Source organism: Anopheles stephensi, chromosome 2, assembly GCF_013141755.1.
Source record: "Anopheles stephensi strain Indian chromosome 2, UCI_ANSTEP_V1.0, whole genome shotgun sequence".
Lineage (NCBI taxonomy): Eukaryota > Metazoa > Arthropoda > Insecta > Diptera > Culicidae > Anopheles > Anopheles stephensi.
The window spans coordinates 56,630,081-56,655,799 of record NC_050202.1 but is presented as its reverse complement, the minus strand read 5'-3'; the positions used below and the strand labels follow the sequence as shown (position 1 = coordinate 56,655,799).

At 49.2% G+C, this 25,719-nt stretch overlaps 1 protein-coding gene across 1 annotated transcript in view; it reads left to right on the top strand.

Moving 5' to 3' along the window:
- Positions 1–25,719, top strand: part of LOC118502949 (protein serrate) — a 99,887-nt gene that overhangs the window by 71,662 nt on the left and 2,506 nt on the right. The window contains exons 9-17 of the mRNA XM_036035701.1: positions 2,085–2,564; positions 6,572–6,685; positions 6,753–6,977; positions 8,970–9,097; positions 15,882–16,035; positions 24,271–24,429; positions 24,509–24,970; positions 25,040–25,434; positions 25,506–25,715. Coding sequence (XP_035891594.1) covers positions 2,085–2,564; positions 6,572–6,685; positions 6,753–6,977; positions 8,970–9,097; positions 15,882–16,035; positions 24,271–24,429; positions 24,509–24,970; positions 25,040–25,434; positions 25,506–25,715 — 2,327 coding nt within the window. The remainder of the gene's footprint in view (positions 1–2,084; positions 2,565–6,571; positions 6,686–6,752; positions 6,978–8,969; positions 9,098–15,881; positions 16,036–24,270; positions 24,430–24,508; positions 24,971–25,039; positions 25,435–25,505; positions 25,716–25,719) is intronic.

Below are 25,719 nucleotides of genomic sequence, written 5' to 3'. Positions count from 1 at the left end.
TCCTGCTTTGGTTCGCTTTGCTCCCACCAACACAAACCCAAGCTTCTTCGATGCGCCGTTAACTTAACTCGGATGCGCCGTTTTTTGTTGTTTGGCGCTTTAAATCGAAACGAATGCATTATCCGTACGCACAATCTATAGCAACAGTAAATGGAAAACGAAGATACCAAACCAGACGGCAATAGGCAGGACAAGGTTTCGAAGGAAACCGAAGGCACCACGAAAAAAAAACCTAATTAAGTTGAAATTTAATTTTTATTGTTTAATCTTATCGCTCGGCGATACGATATTGGCCCTAAAATGTTTCGGGGCTCGGGCGCGTCTGCAGAGAGAAAGAAAAATGCTGCTCCAAAAACCAATCATTGAAAAAACAAACTCACATGGAACAAGCGAACCGAGTCAACCCCGCGAATGGTTCCCCCCCCCTGGGTCCGCCACACACAATACTCACATACTCAATTTACGATACGCGCTTGACTCGCCGATATATGTGACTTTCAGTGCAATTTTACATTTAACTTACGCGGCGCGTAGGGCCCACCCGACACACGAAACAGGATATTGTAGGTCATCGATTTAACCATCGAACCCTTCGAAATTTAATAGCACGAGCGCAACCACCATTTTTTGGGACCTTACTGCGGGAAACCGGACGACCGGAAAAGCGGACCCGTTTTTTTATTTTTGCGGAAGGGGATGAGTTCGCGATGACAAATCCCATAAATCAGCTCGCTTGCCGACGATTTTCCAGACACAAAAAAGGGTCCCTCAAAATGTATGAACTCCAGAGGGCAAGTGTGTCACGTTCCCTATTTCCGTGTCAAAAGGACCCTATCGTTCTGAATGTCTAGCAGCTCGCTTGCACCACATTTGGTGGTTAGGTTTTGTCTGGTGCAAATAAAACAAACCCTCAGGGGACAGACAGTAGCAAAAATAAAACACGGAAGTTAACTTACCGTTCTGTTACCAAAAAAACTAGCAAATAAAAAGGGTACGATTGTCAAATCGATCAATCAGTATGGCGACAGAACGGGAACGGAAGGGATACCCTAACTTCCGACCACTTGTAACTTGCGGCGGTAGTTATGGTTTTGTGATCAACAAACGGACACTGTCTACCATCACCCCGTGTATCTGGAGTAATTGCGATCAATTACATCCCTATTCATCGTGCCATCATAATTGCCCACCGCTCGGATTAACATATGCGGCCAGGGGGAAAAACAGCACGCAAAACCCTCGCGAACCCCTTTTTTTCCTTCGCGTTGACGCACTGCGTGGCGTGTGCCGCGACCGGAAAGGGAGGAAAAATCTGCGTCGATGCGCCGCGAGCGAAAACACTTTAACACTTGTGTTCGGCCTCATCTGCCGACGATTAACGCACGGCAGGTTGGATGAAAGAGAACACAGGCACGCACGTGTTCTCGAGTGTTGTTGTTGGTTGTTGGATGCGCGCGAGAGAAGTGTGCGCACACGATGCGCACACTTGTGAGCACCGATCCAACAAGTGTCCGGATCGATTATGGACAACTGTTACCGTACTTCCGCACTTGAGACCAACTGTCTTCATAAAACACGGGGGTTTATTTATTCTAAAGATTAATAAAAAAAATGCAATACAATAGATTCTTCTCATCAGGAAATCCTTTACGAAAGACTGAAGTGCAAAAAGATAATTTAATATAGTGGAAAATAAAATACAATTGAAGAGAATCTAGTACGCCTAGAATAATATAATGTAGTTATAGCAACTCTCTGGAACATAGGAATGAATATCCTGCTAAAAGTACTTCAAAGTCAAGAAAGCCAACATTAGCAGGCCATGATCTCTAAACGTTGAGGTGTTGGTAACGCTGGTCTTTCACACAATAGCACGGTATCAAATCCCATCTAGGCCACTCCTCTGTAGCTACGCACCGTACTGAGAATTACACTAGGTCAGGCAACTAGCAAGGGCTAGAGCATGGTTCAACTTACCGTGAATTGAATTCAAAATTATGTATTCATTAAATCTAACTTCAAAAACCTCAAATATCTTCACAAAAATCTAACCAATTTCCCCATTTCTTCCCATCTTCTTCCAGATCTCAACTACTGCGGCACGCACGAACCGTGCATGCACGGTGGTACGTGCGAAAACACTGCCCCGGACCAATACCGGTGTACGTGCGCCGAAGGACTCTCCGGCACACGGTGCGAAATCGTCGAACATCCATGTGCACCACAGCCGTGCAAAAATGGCGGCACCTGTACACTGACCGGAAACGACAAATCACAAACCGTCGCTTCCTCTACGGTAGCTTCCATCGTTGTGCGCGGTATGCGTGGCATGAGCTCGATGGGCAAACCGTTCGGACGGTCGGCTGCTGCTGGAACGGGTGGTGGTGGTGGTGGTTCGCCGGCCGGTCCTAGTTCCGGTTCGGCGGAATCCAACGACCAGTCGAAATCAGGATCTTCCCCCAGCTCCGGTGGACTTCCTGCACCACCATCCAACGGTCCCCAGCCGATGAAAGATTTCGTCTGTACCTGTGCACCCGGATGGACCGGTCCGACCTGTGAGATAAGTAAGTATCAACTGTTACCTTCTCCAGCATGGGAACGTCTTCCCAGGGTCGCAGGATACGCTCACTGCCGTCCCCTTACAAATGCGTTCGCTACGTTTCATTTCAATTTCAAATTTCATCCATTAATCACACACAACTGACAAATTTGAAGACTTCAGCATTTCGACATTGCGCGGGCTTATCTGCTGAGCGCTTGCGCCTTGGTTGTGTATTTCCGAGCCGTTACGGTGTGGTGTTATGCTGCGTACAGAAAGCTACAAGCGGTCGTTGGGTGGCACTAAGCCAGCTAAATCTGTTCATTACGATGTGATTTTGACGGTTCTTTTTCAAAACCTTTGGATGGTTCTCCCAGTTCCTTCATGGTTCCTTGACGGTCATCAGGGGAAAAAAGGAGAACGAAACCAGAACTGAACCGAAGAAAACTCTAACTGTACGCTAATTATTCTAAATTATTGTATTCATGTTTTGTTGTCCCTCTCTCTCCCGCTCTCGCTCTCGCTATACCCCTTAATACGGCAATCGAAACTAGGAATAGATCGTAGTTGCGAGAAGAAAAGAACTTCTCTCTAGACGATGCTCCTCCAAACACTTCCAAACTTAAGCACACAACGAGCAGCAAGGGTGCACGATGATTATTTAAACATTAAAAACTTCCTTCGCGGGACGGTAGACGGATAATCCGTTCGATACACGCGGCCCCGAATTCTATGGCAAACGAGCTGCCTCGGGCATCGATCACCGAACGTGGATTTATTAGCAATTTCACGGTCCCGCAACCAGATTCGAGCAAGCATCCGCAAATGAGAGCACTATTTTTTGTTTTGCTGGGGCCGTTGTAAACAATTCTTGAACTGGGGTGGATTTTCCCCACAACTAACAGGCGCGCGAGCATGAAAAGTGCCGTTGATTTTCGCTTCATTAAAAACGAGCGCCACACACACACACACACGGATGAGGGAACCGGAAAAGATCAAATCACAATTCGTCGCGGCAACCCACCGCCTTCACGTCCCTCGTACTTTTCCCCCAACCGAGTGCTCGTCGGTTGATCATATTGGCCTGCTTTTGTGTGTAGAACAGGCTCGCTGCGTGTCCAGCTGCGTGTATTTACATATTTCTCGCCAAGAACGCCACGAACCCGGCGAGTTGTGAAGACTTCATCTTGGGCGCATTAAATTTATTATTTATTGCTCACTCATCGATCGGGATGGTACGATCAAAAGCAAATTTCAAAAATTGGACATTATTAAAAACCGATCAGCAGCAGAGTGAAATGACGTATTTATGGATGCGCCAGCGTGCTGCGGAATGGGATGCCAAAAACCCGATTTCCGTTTGCATAATTCGAAACGATCGCCGGATCGATTCAAACCTGCGGCGCTGCGGGTGCTCTAGATAAAAATATTTATATTATTATTTGGCAGCTGGAGGACCCAGAAACACACTCGAGGAGACAAACGCGGGTCCACATTTGCACGTGACAGCAATGTGCTCACACGCTAACAAGATCGATCGTTTAGCGGTAGCGGTCGTTCGACCTCCACTCTCGTTCGATGCCATTATGACGTATAATTGTACGTTCTTTAGCGGCAACAAACGCCGGACAAAAACGTGTCGGTCCGCTTGTTTTGCTCACCCATTTTCTCCAACGGACAGTTCTTCTTAATTATTGTTGTGCGTGAGTTTATCTTTCTCCTGACGACAAGTTCTGAATCGTGCGCGAGCGGACAAACAGCATAAATCTTCCGCTGACACGGGCACGATCCACGGTCCAGAGTCCTAATCGTTGTACAAATAGCATAACAACACCGTTACCGACTGTTACCGGATGGATTATTGGCAGCTACGTGTGAGCGCTTTGCATACCGATCCTATCCAACGGGACGTGGCGAAGGTTGAAAGCAACACCGGTAGCTAACGAACGCCGCCGAATGCATCTGCCCGGCATGCAGTTGCATTTGATGCCCTGGCTCCAAATTAAACCAATCGAAGTCGGGGCCTCAACCCATTCGGCCGTCGTCGTCAGGAACGTTTCGTTTCATAGAACGAGCAAAACCCAATCACTATCAGCCGTTTTTTTCCAGCCAGCCAGCCAGCCAGAAGTCAGAAACGTGTGTATTTATTTCCCATTGAATTGTAAATATTTTTTAATTTGAATAAATGACTGCTGCAAGTTTGTCGCACCGGGTTCCTCGCTTGGAGGAAACCGCGAGATATGGCCGGCCCGTAGCCACCAACGATGGTGCGGCACAACGACACCCATTACGGGTGAAGGTGCCGTAACGAGATGCCACGACATCTTGTGGCGCTTCCAGCACACACACACACACACACTCCGACTCTTTCTCCCTGTGAGTCCTCGATGCTGGTCGAGCTGAAGGAGCTGATTTTCTGGAAAATAAATTGTAATTTCCCCGTCGTTGCGATCGGCGTTCACACTGGATGTTGAATGCTGCATCGAACCATGCAAAGCCACACATCGCGCCTGGTACCACCGCAAGAACTTGTGTGTGTATTTATGCTGATTGAATCAATCTCGTTACCAACAACCGCAAAGACCAATTGGCCGCCACGATCGTTGTATCGGGAGGCACCGAGAAGGAAAAAAAAGGAAGCAAGGCAGCACATTTAAAAGCAAAAGATACCTTTGCGGGCGCTACCGGGTGCGGTTTCGCTGTGTGGTTTTTGTGGTCTTCCTCTTGCCACATTCTGCTGTCCTCGCTCGCGAAAAGGGTACGGTTTCTAGCCGCCGCTTTTTTTTTTGTCTGTTGGTTGCTGCTGCATCTTGTTTGCATCCCGCGCACATCAGTGACTATTTGTAGCGCAATCATCCGCACCTTCATCCATCCCCGGCCCCCAGACCCAGAGGTTCTGTGGTTGAGGAAATGAAAACGGAGGCCGAGGCTCTCCGAACGAAACAATCTCTCACGCACACCCATACCCCCATACGTTCGATGGCGTTCCCTTAGAGCGCAAAAAATAGGCCCGGGGATTGAAGCCCGAGAGCCTCCTTCCTTGAAGCGAAGGCGGCAAGCATTGACTTGAAGCATACTACTGCTTTGATTTCTTGCTTCTTCCGTCAGACTGCCAAAGTCAGCTAAAACTATTCGTACCGTCTCTCAAGAAGAAAAACACAACAACACATGCAAAATAAATAAAACACCACCGCGGACGTGCCGTCAAGATGTACGAGCGCCCAATTAATCATCCATCACACAAAAAAAACACGCCGGTAGAAAAGACCGAAACCAGACCGCTGCCATCACCGAGCGGGTCGGAATTGAAATTCTTGCCCAATCAAACCCAAAACAAAGCAACGCCACTTGACATCTGACATCCGGCCGCCATTTGCTTTCGTTAGAGAGTCGTCCGCGCTTTTTGGCACGACAGGCCTCCGTCGGGAGCTGTGGAAGCTGTGCTGGAAAGAATCCCCTTTTTATTCCCCCAATATCCTTGCACACGCCCGAAGATCTAGATCCGAGCGCCGGTTGCCGCTTGGAGGTCATTCCCGGGGCCCCCGATGCTAATTACCGCGGGCATGAGTTCCCGCGGATTGCGGTCAGTATGCGTGCTCGTGTCGGAATGAATCCATCACGGTGTAGTGCAACGGCGAAGTTACGAACCGTGGCTCAATCAACCATCCGGTGTTCGCTCGAAAGCACTCCCCATCAACCCCAAAACGTCATAATAAAGGCGTGTGATTTTATTTGAAGGCCTGTGAAAGGTGAAACAAGAAAATGTGCTTCCTTGAACGTCCACTACCACTGCATCAGATCGTTCACGATAACGAAAGATAACGGTCGCTGCTGTGTGCCTATGCCTTCTGTCTTTGATTGTACTGCTTTATCACATCGATCGATCATCGCTAGCCTAGCGGAGCTTGCCAACCGGAGACAGTGGGCCGGTCACTTCTAATTTAACCCATCATTCATTAGCGCCTTCTGCATTCTGTCCCCAACGCAAATTAACTTCTTTCTTCTCCTACCTTTTCTTCCCTTTTCTCCCAGATATCGACGAATGTGCCGATGCGCCGTGCCGAAACGGTGGAACGTGTATCGATCTGATCGGCAAGTTTCGCTGCGAATGTCCACCGCAGTGGACCGGAGACACCTGCCAGAACGGTGAGTATGCCGAAGTCATCAGGTGATCGATTTTGTGACGCCCTCTAACACCTCTGTTTCTCCATAGATGTTGATGAGTGCGAATCGAATGTGGCCTCCGGACTGGGGCCGTGCATAAACGCTGAATCATGCCGCAATCTGCCCGGCTCGTTCCAGTGCACCTGCCTGGAGGGTTGGGGTGGACCGACCTGCGCCAAGAATCTGGACGACTGCGTTGGGAAGTGCAAAAATGGCGCCACTTGCATCGATCTGGTCAACGATTACCACTGTGCCTGCGCCGTTGGATACACAGGTAATGAAGTTTTGTCTGTAACGTTTCTCCTTCTCCCCCGCCACATCTTCCTACCACAAAGTCCTGGTGTGTCGTTCATGGCCACAAACAATTTGTCTTCCGGAAGAGCCTTCCATGATTTATGATGATCGACTACCGGCTCACTCTAGCCGCCCGCTGGACATAACGCTCAACCGCAAAACAAACAAACTTAAATGAGATCCAACACGCACACAGCCGACGCGGATGGAGCCAAATTCCGTACCGTCGGGTAGTAGCTCAGCTGGAAGTGCAATCATTCATCAATCAAGCGCTACCAAACGGAATCCAACCGTCATCCCGTAGGACCCGTAACATTTCGAACTGCTCTGCTCAACTCCAATATAGCACCAGGCCGCAACAAAAAACTCCATGCATGGTTAAACTATTTGACTTAATTTGTGCGGGAAATTCGTGCACCGATCCAAGCCAACTCACCTGCCGCTGCTGCTGCTGCTGTGCGATCGACCGTTTTGGGGCGTGATCCTTTGTTTGTATTCCATTCCACCGGAGCCTGCGCCACACCATGTTGAGCATGTCGTCTAATTTCAATTAATCAAACACGGCCCGGCTAACCGGGGCGGCATTCGGCGGCCGTTGATTGGAGTACCGCTGTGCGAACTGGGCACGATACGGCTGATCGCAGTATGCGGTAAACTGGCTCCTCTAGCTCTCACTCGGATGCGCCCCCGATCCGTGCTCCCGCTGTCAATTAGAATCGTAATTGTTGCGATGTCGGTGCCGGTCTGTCAAAATTGAAAACACTGCGGGCTGTCATAGAGCGGGCAGCCACGATCAATCGTTCCCCGATCATTTCTCCCGGGATAATCGCTCTCACGCAGCGCTCCATAACATTGTACGCTGGCGTGCGTGTGGGAAATGATACACACTTGCTCACCACTTTCCCGCCAACGGTCCACCGTCGATCGCTCGGTGTGTGCCGATTAGCTACTAAGTTAGTCACGATAATGTCTTACTAATGATAATTTCATTCAAACTGCACCGATGTGCAGCCCTAATCCGATCGTTTCCAATCGGTAATGAGCCGGGAAGCCGCAGCCCACGGCCTTCCGCCCCGGACCATCGCAACAAATGTGGTTCGTTTAAATGTATTTAAAATAATAATGCTTCCAATTTCTCATAAATGTAAAAGACAAATTAACAACCATTCCGACGCACCAAAGCCTCCGGCTGGCCCGGGCGGCTTAACGTCTTGCGAGATGAATGGACTGAATGGGAGGGAGAAAAAAAAACTACGGATGAATGCAAACCCCCTGCAATACAACACGACAACAACATCGAGGAGAGAAAAAAAACGGAATAAACCCATCCCGTGAAACGAACTGTTGAGCGCGAAAAGATATTAATAAATGGTACCTCGCTCGCGGACCACCTCGCCGGGCCGTATTCAAATTCGCCACAAAACGACGGTTACGGGCGGGTTTTTCTCGCACTCAAACGATAATAATCATATTCCAGTAGCGTGCTTTTTTATACTTTTTGATTAATCTCGGGCTTTTTAAAATATCATCTATTAAACCCGTCCGCCGGTACACGAACGAGCGCGCCACCTGATAAAAACGGCCCGTGACTGGCTGGGTTGTGTAAGAAAACGGGTGTGCTTTTATTGTGGTGACGACGAGCAGCATCATGGTTGGTAGCGAGCCAAACGGGGGAAGAGGACCGACCGAATGCCAAGGACTTAGGCCGATGAAATATGTTCATTACATTCAACAAATTCTCCCATCTCTCCTCTTCTATTTGGGATCGGAGGACAACAACACAGAGAAAGAAAGAGATACCCAATCGAGCAACATTTACTCCCGTTGCCACTAGCAACCGAGGTTCTTCCACCAATTCTATCTCGACGACTGTAACGAGACGTAAAGCGGGATTAAATCTACTCAAATGAATCACCTAGTAATGGTATCAACATTAACTTTTCTCCGTATTCATCTTTCTCCTTCCTAACAGGTCGCGACTGCAGCACCGACATCAACGAGTGTGCCAACTTTCCCTGCCGGAACGGTGGCGAATGCGTCGATTTTATCGGCAACTTCAAGTGCATCTGCCCGCTCGGCTTTTCCGGAACATTGTGCGAGGTAAGTGTGCCTGTGTCGTGCACAAGAAAATTAGTGTTTGCAATTTGCATTGCCAAAAAAAAACAAACTCGGCGCATCGTTGCTACTCTAATGCGCTGAGGGTTCGTTTCAGCTGTCGCATTGAAGTCTTTCTCGAACGGCGTTACATGGTGTTTTTTTCTAACGGTTCTAATAACCCAGTGCGTAATGTATGATTATTTATTGTGTGTTTTGAGGCTGACAGGGGGTTGAGTTTTGTTGTGCCTCGTCACAGTTGACCAGTTCCAGCTTTTTGGCTCGCATTCAATCGCCCTAGCTAATTGGGCCCTCTTCGCCTACATTTTGATCCAAGCAACCATTTTCGTTATTCCGTGACGGGTGTCTCATTCTTCTCCAACCGAACCGAGGGTTTGTCCCACTCGATGGAGCACTTTTTTCTTTGGTATCCAAAACAAAATTTGTCCTCTAGAGCTCGCTTTAGAGGGCGAACAACGTTGACGAAACACATTGTCACCGAATGACGGATGACACCCACCACACGGCTCGTGCAACAAAACCTCTGTGGACAAAGTCAAATGAGCAAAAGCAGGAGAGATTTAACATAATAATACTTCCGATAATTATGTGAACCTTTTGGGTGAACGGTCCCAACAGTGCAGGAATCCTGTACGCGTTACAAAAGATCTGGCACACGGCACAACACCGACCAGAGCGCAAAGCACGATAACAAATAGGACGTTGGGCCCCGTTTGTCGGATGACAGATTGACCATCGATCGAGTTGACAAACGACGATTGCTTCGTTGGAGCACGGCATTTACCACCATACAACGTGTCAACATAATGCAACACAAACGCCAACACATCACCGGCCGTGTGACGGCGCTGGCCGGCCATAAGTATTTAACGAACTTAACACACAATAATATCTTGTTACCTTTATGCGTTTGTGTCGCGAGCGAGCGAAAGGGCCGCCAACGAAACGCACGTAAATCTCGGACCGAAAACCCGTTCCCCGGGGTAATCGGCAATCAATGGTGGACCTGGTGAAATCTGTTTCGACCGTATCCCCGAAACTCCCACAGGCACGGAATTCATTCTTACACACACCCAGCACGCACGGAATGCGTATGGTTTTATGCCGATTGCATAGGGTAAATGTGGTACCCGACTTTTATTTTCGAACCTCTGTAGGCAACTCGTCCGTCCTCCCCCCAACCGCTGGACTGAAAGAATGGAAGTCCCTTTAAATATTTATGATTTGCGTGCTTATTCGACAGTACAGCATCTCCGGCTGTCCGCCCGACTTTATCTCACCCACTGTTGGGGCCATCTGCTGCTTTCATTGCTTTCTTTCTTTCACCGCGCCAGAATCGTGCCCCATGTAAATGAACGGTCATAAAATAAAAATTAATTTATAAAGATATAAAAAAAGATAATAGCAAAACCGTTTTGGAGCGGAGAAGGGCTTCAGGCGACTCGCGGAATGGTGTAGCAAAACAAACGCTAAACGAAGCAACAGCACAAAGCTCTTTTAACGCACACATTAAATAAAAACGCGGTGCTAAAGTTGCGGGCAAATGCGTGAGGAACGAGCAGGAAAAAAATGGATAAATACCACACCGCTGCTGCTGCTGGTGATGATGATGATGATGGCCACAATGATGAGAAGCATACGGGGGGCTCTAGTAGCACCTAGAGCTGGTGTGAGACGATCGGGCGATTCAGGCAATTTGTCTTCGTGTTAAAACCATTTATCAGCTCATGAATTCTTGAGCCAACCGGTCGGATAACACCAACCGACCGACCAGTTCCTCTAGCCCTTATCGATGGTATCTTCCGGTAGCAGTTTTTTTTCGTCGTAATCCACAATCCGGTATGTGTCTTAGCGAAAGATGTGCAAATGGGATTTCTTTTTGGTATGAAAATATCGTCAGAAGATAATTTCTTGGAGCATGTTTTGCATCAAGAAGTGAAGCTTAATTGGTACTTGTAAAAAGTTCATCCAGAGTATTTAAGCCCTGATCCTCAACACATGGCGATTAGTTGCCAGCCCTCAAATATTTTTTAGAGGTAGTTAAGCGGTGCATGACACTCCTCATACCAGCGGAATAACTTAGGAAGGCCCAGCAAGCCGCTAAGACACAATAATTGCGGATTAATCTTAACTAATGCCTTACCAATTTTTATTAACTTCAATACTAACTCTCTCATGCAAAAGTGCTCGGTTTAACCACACGAAGAAGAAGACCACCAGCCCAATAACGATGGAATGTCTTCCAGAGTACCCTCTGGACATCCCGTACCCATCACAAGCTCTAAGCCTAAACCAAAATGGGAACGGATATTAGAAATACAGTAGCGGGAACATGCATCCATTAAATACCAATTGAAGTGGCCATATCCTACCCCATTTCCTTATTACCTTCGTGCATTCACTTCACATCTCCCGGAGCGAAAAAGACCCCCGCAAGACGCAAACAAGTGACAGTTAATGAGTATGCAAATGGGACTATCACTAATGCAGGTGACGTTTAGCCTAACCGCACCGGAGGTCATCGCATCGGTCCAACTTTTGGGGGGGAAACATCCCAAACTAACCCTGCCTCATCCCTCTCTCTCTATCTCTCACCCTCTGGCAACCCCACCTTGAACGATGTGATCGCCTTCACCAAGAACTCCCCGGGCTGTACAACAGCAGCAAAAAAAAAGCGGCTTGCATCGTTCTGCGAACCTGTTTGTTTGTTGCACTGTTGATACTTTCTGCACTTGTTTCCCTGCCAAACCACCTGATCCGGTACGGCCGATGGACGGTGCTCCTGTTCGTTACTTTTTTCCCACCGCCATCGCCCGCAGTGCCTTCCCTCCCAGCCACCCCATCTTCGGCGGGGGGCAATTCTAGACACATTCGGTCTGCTGACTGCTTGTAGAGAGTTATGTTGTGATGTCAATTTTTTCACCTCCACCTGATCTTTCCACCGTGCTCCACTGTGCCCCAACAGACACATACCTTTACAAGTGCGTACGCAATGGGCTTGCAGTTGGTCGGTGGGTTTTCGCGAATCCACCAAATGGCAGTGGCACGGTGAGCGGGAGAAGCCTGCCCGCTTCGTACTACCGGTTTCGCCCTCTGTCACACACAGACACACACCGCAAGACACAACCATCGCATCCCATCGCAAAAACGGCAACTGCGGCCTCCGGTGCGGCAATCCCGTTGAAATGTTGACTAGAGTGACGGTTCAAGATTTAATATGTTATTCGCCGTTTTTATTATCTCTCACGCGCTAGCCTGCAAACGCCACGCCACGGTTGTGCGCGTACACCTTTCCCTATTGGCACGGATTTGTGCCGTGCCGGTCGCACCCGATTACGAAATGGCACGGATTTTCGTTCCGTGGTGTGCAGTGGCGGATGGGAGACTGCAACAGGCGAACAAACACGAACACCGAGCAGCAAGTGGACAAGTAGCTGCGCTACCGTCGGGCGGCGGGCACCACCGAAGCCACCAGCCAATCGTTTAAACAAGCCTTAGTCTCTCACACACATACGACCCGTGGTCGTGGACGGTCAACTGGACGCTTTGAAATGAAATAAATAAATTATTTTAAATGTAATATCAAAGCTGCAGCGGTAGGGCAGTGTCGGTGGCAGCAAATGCACCTGCTATTAGGTGGCTGGACTGTGTGCACCGTGTCGTTGCCGTCCGATCGATACAGTTTCGCCGATAGGAGCACGAGAAGTGCAGTGTTGCAGGGCAATTATGTACAACAAATCAAACTCAACCTAAAGGTTATTTCGCAGCCACTCCGCCGACCAACGGTGGTGACGACGACCTCGCGAAAACTCTTCGAGATGGTAGAAGAAAGGAGGATTTTCATGTGAAGAAAAGCGCTGGCATCACAGCGCCACCAGCTAGCGTGGCAAGGTGTTCAAATCGGGGTGTAGCGGGTTTTTGAGCTTTTTTTCCGCAGCCACTCGACATACGCGCTGGAAAAACGTGCCCGCTAGTTGACGCTAATTGATTAACATCTCTCCTTCGCGCTTATCGTGGCGCTTGGCGCTTAAAGGCTTGTCACTTGGGCTGGTGGAGCATTTCATTAGCAATTGCGCAATGGGTGCAAGCCGTCATGTTATCAACGGGATTGATATTTTCAACATGATGATCTGGCTGTATTTTTTTGCCAATCTTCAACAGTGAAAACGAGTTGTTCATCTACTGGCCAGTTGAGTTCAGTTCGTTTGGTTGGCGACACGACAGCAACAAACTCGTTAGTGTGTATGAGTTTTGATTGATCGTGGCAACGGTTGAAGATCCTCACCCGAGCGCAGGTTTCAATTTATTTGCATGTTTTCCCTGCCACCGCCACCGAGATCGATTGATGAGTTCCTAGTGCAATCGTTCGCAGGATGAATGCATCTCCCATCATAAATAATAATTGGAAACGAACGCTCAACGATCGATCGTTTTGGGGGATTTGATCACGAGCCAATTTTGGTAGTCGGCCACCAGTCACACCTACTCGCCTAACACTCTTTGGCACACCTGGCATATAGTGCGCACAAAGCACAAGATGAGCGGGCTGATTGATTTTCGTTTCAACGCTTTAGGAGTAACTCCCCTGAGGTTACTCAGGGCGGCGAAGGCAACATTTTGGTAGAAAACGTTCGCTCATTAATCTTTTCTGTTCCGCCGAATCCGGCGCATCTCGCACAATACTGTAAACTGATACACACACACACCATTCAGAAACAGCAGCAATTAGCCACATTTTTAACCAGTGTAACGTCCCACAAAAATCGCCCAGTATCAGATGGATACACGAACAAATCACTCGCTCCCGCTCAACTTATCAACGTCGCAACGGCTTGGACACATTCACCCAAGGAGAAAGGCATTGCATACATTCGGATGCTTGGTGAGAAAGAAATTATCGCCCACCTCTTTTCGGGTGGCAGCATCCGTGGGGTGTTCCCGAAGAAATCTGGCGGACAAGAAATCATCGTCACTGCGCGAATTTTTCAAGATTCCGGCATCCAACGGGTAACGCTTTTCATCTCTCCCGCAGTAGAATTGGAGCCGCCCGTTCCCAGCGGACCTCAGACGCGAACCAAATACGGGACCAAATTAAATCATTGCTAACGAATTGAATCCCTCTCCCCCTTCAGGCCCATTTCCCAGAGGATCATTAAATTAAATCACTCTTGTGCGACCGCTGCACTCCCGATTCCCTGGTCGCTTTAGCTCGAAACAAAATCACCCCAAAACTAAAAGCAGATCGGAAACGATCGCTGCCGTGGGAGCACTCATCTGGGGGTGTCTCACCTCAGAACTGCACTTCACACAGCGACTCATTTAACAAGCACTGGGGACCTGGACCTGTCTCACAGTATCACGAGCAGGGAGTAATTTAAAGCATACCCACCAAACTGGACCAAACTGTTTTTTTTTTTTTTTTTGGGGTCTGGACTCTGAGGAGGAATTTGGTAAAGCCTGCTCAAACTCCATTTCGTCCAGCTTGGTGTGAAACCTCCCAAAGGGTGGATCATATTAAGGGGACAGGTGAGCAGGTTGTCCGAAGGGGAATATAGGCGCGAATATCGATAATCGATTAAATCCTGACCAGGCGCGATCAAACTCCCCCCCGGGGACCGGGTCGGCTTACTGTCAGTCAAAAAACAAAGGAGGCAAATGCAAATGCTTAGCGCGTTAATACGACAAGCATCCAGTTCCTTCGTTGGTCCTCGTCCTCCGGTGTTGTGCGCCATCTTTCACTTCACGCTTTCCTTTCCATAACCCGTACGTTGGCGTTCCTCGTAAGTAGCTTTCATTTTTTGGGCAATCCCGTCTTACCCGATACCCCAAACATTGATTGACAATTGCCAGTGCGCAAAGCCATTGCCACCGGGAGAAAGGGCGGGCGAGCGAGCAACGGCTTTGTCCCGATAGGTGTTAAATGTAACAAGTGTCACGACACGGCCTATTCTCACGCCGCCACCACCGTTTTATTATTATTTTCCTTAGCTTACGCTTGTTTATTGCGCTGGATTTGCTTTTATTTCGAACTCTTATCTCCATCTTCCGCCCGACAAACGTCAAAAGTCGCCCGATTAAAACGTCACCTGGCTGGCTGGCTGGCTGGCGGGCTGACCACCGGTTGATCAAATAATATGCCTGTCCCCGATCGATCGCTAATCAGATTAGCCGTAGAACGTGGAACGAAATAGTTTGGTGGTACGAAGATGATGTTCTATTTTAAGAGCGCACCATTCTTCGCACCATTCGAAACTGTCCTTTCGTCCAGACAGCTGCTTTCATTTCTTTTGTGCTGACACAGTGTTAATGCTGCTTTTACGCGCTGCTGTTCGGTTCGGCGCTCGGCACCGGAGCGATAATATCATAATCCGAGCGGGTCAGGCGATGTGCTGCGCGTGTGATGTTGGGCCGAGCTCTCCAATTAAAAACATTCTACCGCATCCGTTGCTCACCGGGCAGAGCAACCTGAGGCCACCGGTCGCTAACCGGTCACCGGGCCGTTGCTTCGAAATTCGATGATGGTGATTAACATAAAAATTTGATTTTATGCTCGTCCAACATAAACAAAACCGTCCCTCCCACTGTGGCATTTCGATTGCCTGCTCGTTCGGTCGATCCGGCTTCAAGCATGTGCCCAGTTCGAGCTCGAAACGAAGTAAAACGTTTTATGGCACACTGTTGTTGGTGCAGTCCCTTCAATTTGTACTCCAGTCCACATTTCCGCTTGCCATTACAATGTTTTCTTTTTCTTTTCTCTTTTCTCTTGCAGGAGGCCAAAGATCATTGCGTTTCGTCACCATGCATCGAGGGTCAGTGTCTCAACACACCGGGCGGGTACTACTGTCACTGTCCACCGGGTCGCGCCGGCCGTCACTGCGAGTTCCCGCGTGTTCCCTGCGAAAAGGGTGGTCCTTGTGCACAAGGTAAGTGTTACGTGTCTTTTATACGCGCTCTGGGGCAGATTCTTTTCACCCAGATTCCAAAATCCGAAGCCGAACTCTCGCACCAGGAATGTGTGTCAGAAATTCAAAAAAAAAATCCGCATTCAACTCCGTTTGCCAAATCTCTTTCGTATTCGGGGTGTGACTTTCCAAGTGTCTAAATCAAACCAGATCAACCAGCATCCGTTTCCAACTCCCGCCACCGCCTTAGAGGTGATGCCACGATGAAGCCACCGTAAATATTAGCATATTGGTGACATCCAATTTATTGTGCCATATACGCCACCGCGTTGACAGCCGTTGCCTTGCCGGCAACTTCCCGATAACGGGTCGTGCTCCGGGCCAATTCCGGGCCACCACAGCCACAACCGAAACAACCACACAACCACCTAACACATAATTATAATAATAATACAATAATTCATTATAATATTTCAACGCGCTTGCACACGGACGATCGAGCACCGAACGGACCGTACTCTTCCTTATGCTTATGCTGTTGTTATGTTTTTATTTTCCACCCTATCACACACTATCAGTAAGCATCGCAGTTTCGTGCGATGCCTCCCTTATACTGACGAGCCGGGTGTCGAAATGGCGTCCTCACCACGCTGCGCGATCTTCAGTGCCTTGGCGCATTTGGATAATTTACAGCCAGCGCCGTATTTGGTGTATTTTATTGCCCACCATCAACCGCGACAACACAGCCAGCAAGCCGAGTCCGGACCGTGCTATCGGCATCGGTGGGATCTGCGCCGATTTCGGTGGCGATCGTTTTCCCTGACGCGGGGTACATGTTGCAAAAAAAAGCGACATGATGAGTCTTTTCTGTGTCATGAACACAACCCTTTGGTGCTCTAGCTCTTGGAACTCTCGCTCTCTCTCTCCCTCTCTCTCTCTCTCTCTCTCTCTCTCTCCCCATCTGCTCCCCGAAGTATCCTGGAGGTTTGTCCGGATCCTCTGCCTTCGATGAGTTGATCGGTTCGGATTTGCAGCAACAAAAAAACAGCTTTCGGGTGAAATCGACCGCTCAGCTTTATCATCAAACAAACGGTGTTTTATTTACTTTTCCTTCCTTGATTTCTTCGTGTGCAAGATGTTTGACGCTTTTTTTGCCTGCTACAAAATTGCCAGCTCTCGAAACCGATGGGAAAATCTGTCAAATGCAATTTATTTTCTTCGCCGGGATCGCTGGGAATTCCCCGAACGGTGACCGGGGAAAACTGTTTCCTGTACGGTACACACGTTCACATTCCTGGCGAGCAGTCATCATCGAGTGAGCTATAAATTAGCATCATGTCGTCCACTCGGCCGGGTTTAAGTTTCACTCACCGTGCCCGTCTCTGTGCGGTTTGGGTGTTGCTGCAGCGTAAAAGAGATCTTAAAGCTACACTTGGAAAGGACCTGTCCGGGAGGATGTCGAGCAAAGTGAACTGCGTTCTTGGCAAGCTGTCCATCGTCCTGACAGATGTCGGATCGTTTGTCTTGTCCGTGGCTCCCGCTACAAACCCACAGCAACTGCAGGTTCTGCAATGACGGCAGTTAATTATCCCCCCCAATCCAATCTTACAGGGACACGCTCGACCCTTGCTCGACGATCGGTGCAATGTGCGTTCGCATAATCGATTGGAAAACGATGAAGCGTGAAACGAGCTCGGGCGCGCGCGCGCCTGATTCAGATTGACGGTCACGATGGACACGGTTTGGTGCTGCTTACAAATCGCAGCAGGAGAGTATCGTCCACCAACCGAAAGCTCGGACTCGGTCTGCAGTGGAACATATTTATTACACCCCCTAGAGTCTGTGGCTAGAATTGGCGCGATCGCTCATTTTCTGCCCGCTAGTGTACGATCTCCCTTGAAACACTGCAAGGAATGGGAGGTCAGGGGTTGGGAAGGGAGCTGCAATAGACACACACATTCACATTCACCCTCCTAGATTGACGGTTCAAAATGCCAACGGTCGTGCTTCACCCGAGATCCAGAGGCCGAGAGAGAGAAAGAGAGAGAGTGAGAGAGTTGGTCGAAGAAATGTCCGTTAACATGTTTATTTCAAGATATGATTGTCATAGTTGATCGTGCAGGAATCATCGGATTGCTGCCCGTTCGCGCCCAGTTTTGCTAACAAATTGCCGTTCATGTACCCCTTGTTGATCCAGATATACATCATCACTCGCGAGGGTTGGAGAGACACAGCCGGGAACGTAAGCGAAAGCCACCAATGCATCCAAAACCTTGGTTGCACCTTGCCCTCGCGTGAAAGCCCATCCGATCGGAGGGAAAAATCATGTCCGCGGGCCACGAACCTTCTGCGCCATGTGGCCACGACGATTACTCGATTTAAATTAACAAGTTTGTTAACAGTTGTTCATCTGTCCAGGTCCATATCGTTCTACATCGCTCATAAGCGAATCCGGTACGGTCTCATGCATGATCGGCCCGGAGTCACATTGGTACCTTTCACCTACCGGGCCGGGCTTTTCGAATTGCTGTTTGCGGCAAATCTATTCACTGGGACGTGGACACGAGAGGCGGGCGAATGTCTAGCTCCGTTTCGGCCCCAAACCCTGTGACATGATCCGGGGACATGCCCGAAGAACGCGCATCTCTCGCACTTCCTTCTGCCAATCCCGTTCCGTAATCCCCGTGCTCGACTTAAAATAATGATTCCCGTTTTGTCTTTCCGCGACTCACGGGTTGGTGTAGATCTCGATTCTAGAACTCGTGGTGAGTGGTTCGATCTCGCCCAGACAGATTGTATAACATTAAGCTGTATGTCAAAACTGCCAATTTGCGGCAGTCGATCGCGTCGATCGTCACAGTTTGATCTCGCGGGTGGAATCTCGGGGGCGTCAAACTTCCAGCGTAGGACACAACCTCGCCCTCGGCCATCCTCCACCCCGAAAGCTGGAGTGTTCGTTAGCGTGAGTTGGCACGCGGTGGGAAAAAATCTAGCCGAAAAATTGTACTCACTGCCCCCTATGCGGCCACTTGCAGCCGCTGCGCTAGTCCAGTCGTCGGATCGTCAGCCTTTGTTTGCCATTCGTGCGTTACGGGAGAGCAAAGGCTCTCGGACAGGCCGTCAGCAACACGAAGCAAGGCGCGAGAAAGACATTGTGTGAGGGATCCGGTACGAAGATCTTGAAGGGTGCGCAACACACTCGTCCACACAGTTGCCTCCCCGGGTCGGTTAAATGCTAAGACACGCGGAAAGAATAATTGACTCCTTGGATGGAAAATGTTGAATTATTTATTTGGGAAAGCATCGGCCAGTGTGCTCTCTCGACGACCGGGTGTCTTTGGGCGTTTTGTTGAGCCGGTACGGTCCCGGACTAATCCGGACTGGGGTGCACACAAAACAGTTCTGGCTGGCCATTCATGGGGCCGTACCAAACTGCGCGCACCGCGTAAATTGACGATTTTTAGTGGAGTGAAAGAATTTTGATTGACACTAGATGGTAGGCGAACCGAAGTTGGCAGATGTGAAGCGCTGCCCTATTCAATACGGGAGCGAATCAGCAAACGCCGTACAAGGCAGCACGGATGGTTTGATATGATTGGACTTTCCACACCTTTTGGCGTCGCCGGCGTTCGATCGTTGGACTTTCCGGAAGTAAACCAGGCGTGCCGGCGGACGGTTGATGATCACTCCGTCCGTTTCCTTGCCCTTTTTCCCGGCGTATCACTTTAATTGCCCGCCTGCACGAAATAATCTCCAAACCCGGTTAATTGGACCGGGCGATACAGAGAAATTTTTGGATTCAGGATTTCTGGCCTTTAAATGTGTTGTTTGTTAACGTTTTTCACCCCTATTTTTTTTACTTCTGAATGGTTGTACCCCTCTCACCAAGCAAAAAAAAAAACGTGGGAATTGATTTGAATTTCATAGGGAAACGGTAGATTCGGTTGCGATCCCAATTACCTACCCACGGCTGCTAAAGCCCACTCGGTTCGGGGCGCGATCTTTCCCTGCCTTATTGGCACACACTCCACGGCATTATTAGTCACACCAGAAACATTGGGGAGACATTTAGATGGTTGTTTAGCCTCTTCTTGCCTAATTCTGGTGTTTTCCCCTCCCACTCCGTCTTTCGCTCTCCTCGTTCACCGCCCCCCTCCACCATCGCGATCTATTAATCACTACTTATGTTCTCACCCGGTAATTGAGTCGAGGTAAGCCGAGCCCGAGCCGACTGATTCAAATGCAAAAAGAAGCGCAAACATCACGTGAATGAAAATCGTGGCATGCGCTTGCGCACACACACACAAACGGTAGCATCCCACGTCCCACGATGACACTTCCGCGGCAGCTAATAAACGATCCGATTCGAGCAAACGGCCCGGGTGACTCACGGCAGCGCGTGTACGTTCATTCCTTCCGATTCCGTCGGCGAATGCTAGGGCGGCTTCGTTCCTTCAATTATGTGCCGCGCCTCATTATTGCCAGTCGAGTACCCGGCACCGCGTGGAGCTGGGCGGCAAATGGGATGTAAATATGAAATTTATAGAAATTGAATTGAAATAATAAATAAATTTGCCGGTAAATCTGTTTTACCCAGTTCGCCACCTTCCCGGCCACCACCGGCCGACCGGGTAATGAGAGGAAGCAAACCGAACGATGGTGTTTTGTGCAAAGCACGCTCTATAGAGAAAACGGCCGGGCCGCCTCCGCCGCCACCGACTCGTTACCGGAACGAAATTGCATTGCACCGCATTCGGATGCAACGACGTTGCGAGACGGATGTGTCGTGGGAGACGCATTGCAAGAAGAGACAAAAAAAAAAGCAAAGGCAAGGCGTGAGATCGAAGGAAATCAACGTTTACCGCTTCCCACTTCGGGCGCTCGGTGCGGCATATGGACGCAGGAATGCTTGTTGCCACAGTGGTTCCACAAACGCCATTGTATGGGCAGCAAGCTTCGCCATCGGGTGCCGTACACATAATTAACTTCCAGCGGGCTCCCGGCTGAAGATCCATCGGGACCGGCCCCGTGTTCCCGTGACAGCGCCTGAGCACCCGGCTTGAATGGCAGTTAAATGAGAACGTTTTGATTTGCAGAACGTTGATCCTGCCGTCATGAACTATTGGAACGAACGGGGCGAAGCGCTGCAAATATGTTGCTCGCTAGGGATGGCGGCAGCACGGTGATCTTTTGATTTCATCCGTGGCTTATTTTTGTTTTCTGTGATCCAGGGCAGGACACCGGTCGGCAGGAATCCCGATTCGCCCTGACTGATGAATAGGCAAATTTTTCTCCGCTCCGGATCGGCCGCGACCGTCTTCTTCGTAATTAGATGGCAAATGGGATCGTGCCTTGGGACGGGGCTTGTTGGTACGGACCCGCGGCACAATCGTCACCAAATAGATGCTAAATTGGGTGGATTATCCCGTAGAAGGAATAGTTTTATTGGACCTAATTCTTCTTTGATCCTGGCGCACTGACTTTGCCGGCTGATCTATGATCGGGTTGGTAATGATGGAGCGAAATTCTTGATTGCCTGTTAATGCTCTCTATTCTATACAGAATCAATCAAAAGAGAACTCGTGCAGATATGAATCGCTAATATTCCTTTAACAGTGAAGAATGATAATTTTAATTAACTTCAATTTTCATTTGCATGCTACAATTACTCTCAAAGCCTCTAATACGGTGAAGTAAACCCGTGAAGCCAATAATCACCATCTGTTGTTGTTCCGACAATGTCTTGTTGAAAAGATCCCCAGGCACAGAAAAAAAAATCTCTAACCCTTACCTCGCACACACCCGTGGGCGATCAGTTGTTGTTGCTGCTGGTGGTGCTGCTGCTAACTAGTCTAACAAATGGTATACGGAAGGAATGGTTGCCCCAAGGGTTTGAGCCACACCGAATGACTAATGATGGCGCGATCGACCGGTCCGACCGATCGCTCACATGCGATGAATAATTAGGTTCCTAAATGCCTCGGTAATTAATACAATGCCGTTCCAAATTTAGAACCACCAACCACCACGAGTTCCGAGCTGGTTCCTCCGGGCCGTAGGCCGTGCAGTACAGATCTGCCTCACCCGGTCCGAAGTGCAAAGGATAGTAAAATAATGACAATATGATTGAGCTTTCCCTCCAACACACACACACTCGGTGTCCGGTGCCCGATGAACTGGTGGAGGCCTAGTGTCAGTCTTTTGACTTCATGGTTTTCTATGCTCCATGGACACACCGATCACCAAAGCTCATCGATTGGAGGCCCCGAGCCCGGGAGACCCGGACACGGACGATATTTGTATAATTAATGGAACTTTTTCTTCCCCGGATTCTTTCGCTTAAGACACAAACACAATAATCGTTTGTGAGAGAAAAAAAAAGAGTCGTATCTCTTCACCGTGTTGCGTATGGAGAAGACACAGCCATGGATGGTTAGCTAGAACAGAACCATGATGTAAAGGCGCGAAACGCGAACAAAATATCATTTTTCTCCAGGTGCACGGTGATTTGAATGTTGCTCGATGGCTGGCTGAGGACGGGCTGGCCGAAGCAAGCGAGCGAACCTGCCAACGTAAATAGAGAAGAAGCCAGCAAAATAAGGCAGATGAAGATTCTTTTTCTTTAATTTTTGATAAATTGTTTACAACTTATTTATGCGCCTTCCAGAGAGTTCGCTACGCTTCGTAACGCAAAGGGCAGCGAAGGCTGTGCACAAATACGATCGCAGTACGATCGCTGGATTTGGATGTTGCGTTAGCCTCGTTTTCCCGTAAGGAAAGCAGCATATGTACTTCCCTGTAGCCTGAGCGTGGCTGGAGATGAAGATAAATTAACGATTACGGCCAATATTTGTCATAGCTTATTGTAACGCGCGTCCCAGCCGCGGAAGGGTTGCCCAAATTGGAGTGTACGGATGAGGTGAAGACGATCGTCCCAAGATGGGCGTCACATTGTTGCTTTCTATTGCTGTGCTCCCCAACCTTTACATTTTCTCTCACTCCCGCTCTCTCCTGCAATGATAATTTCTATTTGATCGTTTATTTAAAAAAAAATGTGTCCAATACATTCCTCAAAACTGCTCCATAGAAAATGGTGTCGACCAACGAATATCCCTTGCACCAAAGTACATCTGGGTGAACATCTGGTTTCGAATGGAGCTGTTGAGAAGCGAACTAGCAGGAGCAGACATTCCGACTGCCGAAGAAACACTTGCATTCCATATCGGAGGAGCAATAGAGCCCAAAGCTTCTTTAGCTTCCGAAACTCACCCTATTTATTAATGTAAATTGCTAAATCAAGCACCGCTTGTTGTTTTCTCCCCACGTTTAACGATGTTTGCCGATTGTTTTAGCCACGGAAAAGACAATGTTACTCCCATCTCCATCAAATGAGTCCTCCGCCGGGTTGGGGTGTCACCCGGAGCTTTTTTTTTCCCCGAACCGGACAGATCTCCCCAAAACTCCCCAAAAGAAAATTGTTCGTGTAAACAGTGCCCAGCACAGTGGGAAGAATGTTAATGCACGGGAAAGCTGTAGATGCAACGGCACAAACCAAACAAACTTACCCCGACCAGACATTCTCAAGCGAGAAGCCTCAACCATTCGTCTGCCTGTTCTGCGCGGGATAACTGCCCGATCCAACTGCTGGCACTACTGGCATTAGGCCGCGCATTAAGATGCTGCATTATCCCGGGTTTTTTTCTAAAATGCAACACCAAATAACTTCATTAAAGTGCAACAAAACAAACAGGAGAGCGAAACATAAAGAGGAACAGACAATTTATCCACAATAGTAAGGCAAGACAACAACAAAAAACACACACACACACACAGAACAGATAAACATCAGTCTCAGAGCTGATAGCAAAAAAAAAAAGCCGAGACTGGAAAAGGGAATAAAGGTAAAGACACTGATTAAGCAATTAAAATGGCTCCCGCGCTTTTGATCGCTTTGCCCGACGAGCTGCAGTTCTGTAGATTCTGCCCAGTTGGCGCTGTGCTTCGCTCTCACTCTATTTATGGCCATCATTTCTACGGACACTTCTACTTCTGCGGTTGGGTTTGATTACCCGGGCAATTCCTACCGCTTTTCCTGCCCTACTCAAAGAGGCGAGCATTATGAATTATTGGCTCGCAGTACAAAAAAAAAAACTTAATGAAGATGTTGGGCGAATCCCGAAGTGTTGGGACTGAGCTGATTGCAGTAATAAACACTTTTACAGTAAATGTTATCATTTTTTTGTGATTTCTTTGCAGAAGGAGGTTGCACGATGCCTACCAACAACGACACCACCACGATTCTCGGAGGACAAATCGTGCCGATTCCGTGCAACGGCCGGGGTAAATGTGAGTCCGGTCCGATGGGTACGAGCTGTGTGTGTCAAACCGGCTTCACCGGACCATTCTGTCAGCATAGTAAGTATTTGTTTTTTTGGATTGAAGCTCTCCGCCCCCGATAAGATCCTCACGGAGCTGTTCGCTTTTCTCTCGCCAGATGTCAACGAATGTACCTCGAACCCGTGTGCCAACAACGGTATCTGCATCGACGGCGAAGGTGACTTCTCGTGCGAATGTCAACCGGGCTGGACGGGGAAAACGTGCACGGACCGTGCGATCCAATGTCTGCCCGGCCAGTGTCTGAACGGAGGGTCCTGCATACCGTCCCAGTTTGGTGGAGCACCACACTGCCGATGTACGCTCGGGTGGGGTGGACCATTCTGTAGCGAACCGCTCGACCAGTGCCAGGGACAACCGTGTCACAATGGGGGGACCTGTGAGTCGGGCCCCGGTTGGTTCCGGTGCCTTTGTGCGAAAGGATTCTCCGGCCCTGATTGTCGGATCAACGTAAACGAGTGTTCACCGCAACCTTGTTTGGGGGGCGCTACTTGCAAGGATGGCATCGGTGGGTTCACCTGCATCTGTCCGGTTGGTCGACGTGGCGTTCGGTGTGAGATTCGTAAGTATTTTCCCTCGTCAAGTGTTTTGAAACGCGTATTAACAGCTCTCTTCTCATCCCTGCTTCTAGTTCTCTCCGATCCTTCGTCCGTCTGTTCGAATACGACCACCAACTCTCCGTACGATCCACTGGTGACGAGCGATTCGCTCAGCAAACCAAACGGGATGCAATCGTCCACTGCCGTACCGGGTGCGCCAGATGAAAGTACCTGCAATTCGTGTATCTGCGTGAACGGCAAACCACGCTGTTCGAATCTCTGGTGCGGACTGCCGAACTGTCTCAACCGGAACCATTCCAACGGGGCCGGAGCGGTCTGCGAAACTCATCAGGTTTGTGTACCGACGTCGCAAGAGTCCTGCCTAACTCCTCCGTGCCAACCACGGGGAGATTGTCGTACGTTTGAGCCATCGAGGCGAGTGGCTCCGCCAAAGATCCCAGCACCGACGGACTGTTGGCCGAATCAGGTAAGTGTGACGGGTGATCCTGAGATATCACCCGCAACAGAAAGTAATCTGAATGTTTTGTTCATCCCCAGGCTATTCTTGGTACGGCCTGTGCCCGGGTATCGATACTGCTCGAGCTGAATCGGCTCGTGCGCGGTACGTCGGTGGACGGAATGTGCCATCTGCTCCGGTTACAGCTCGGCGAGAAACTCATCAAGAATCCGTCCTTTGACGTGTCCGTCTTCATTGTCGTGCTGTGTGATCTCAAAACTGGAACGAACGACACGATTGAAGTGACACTGGTGA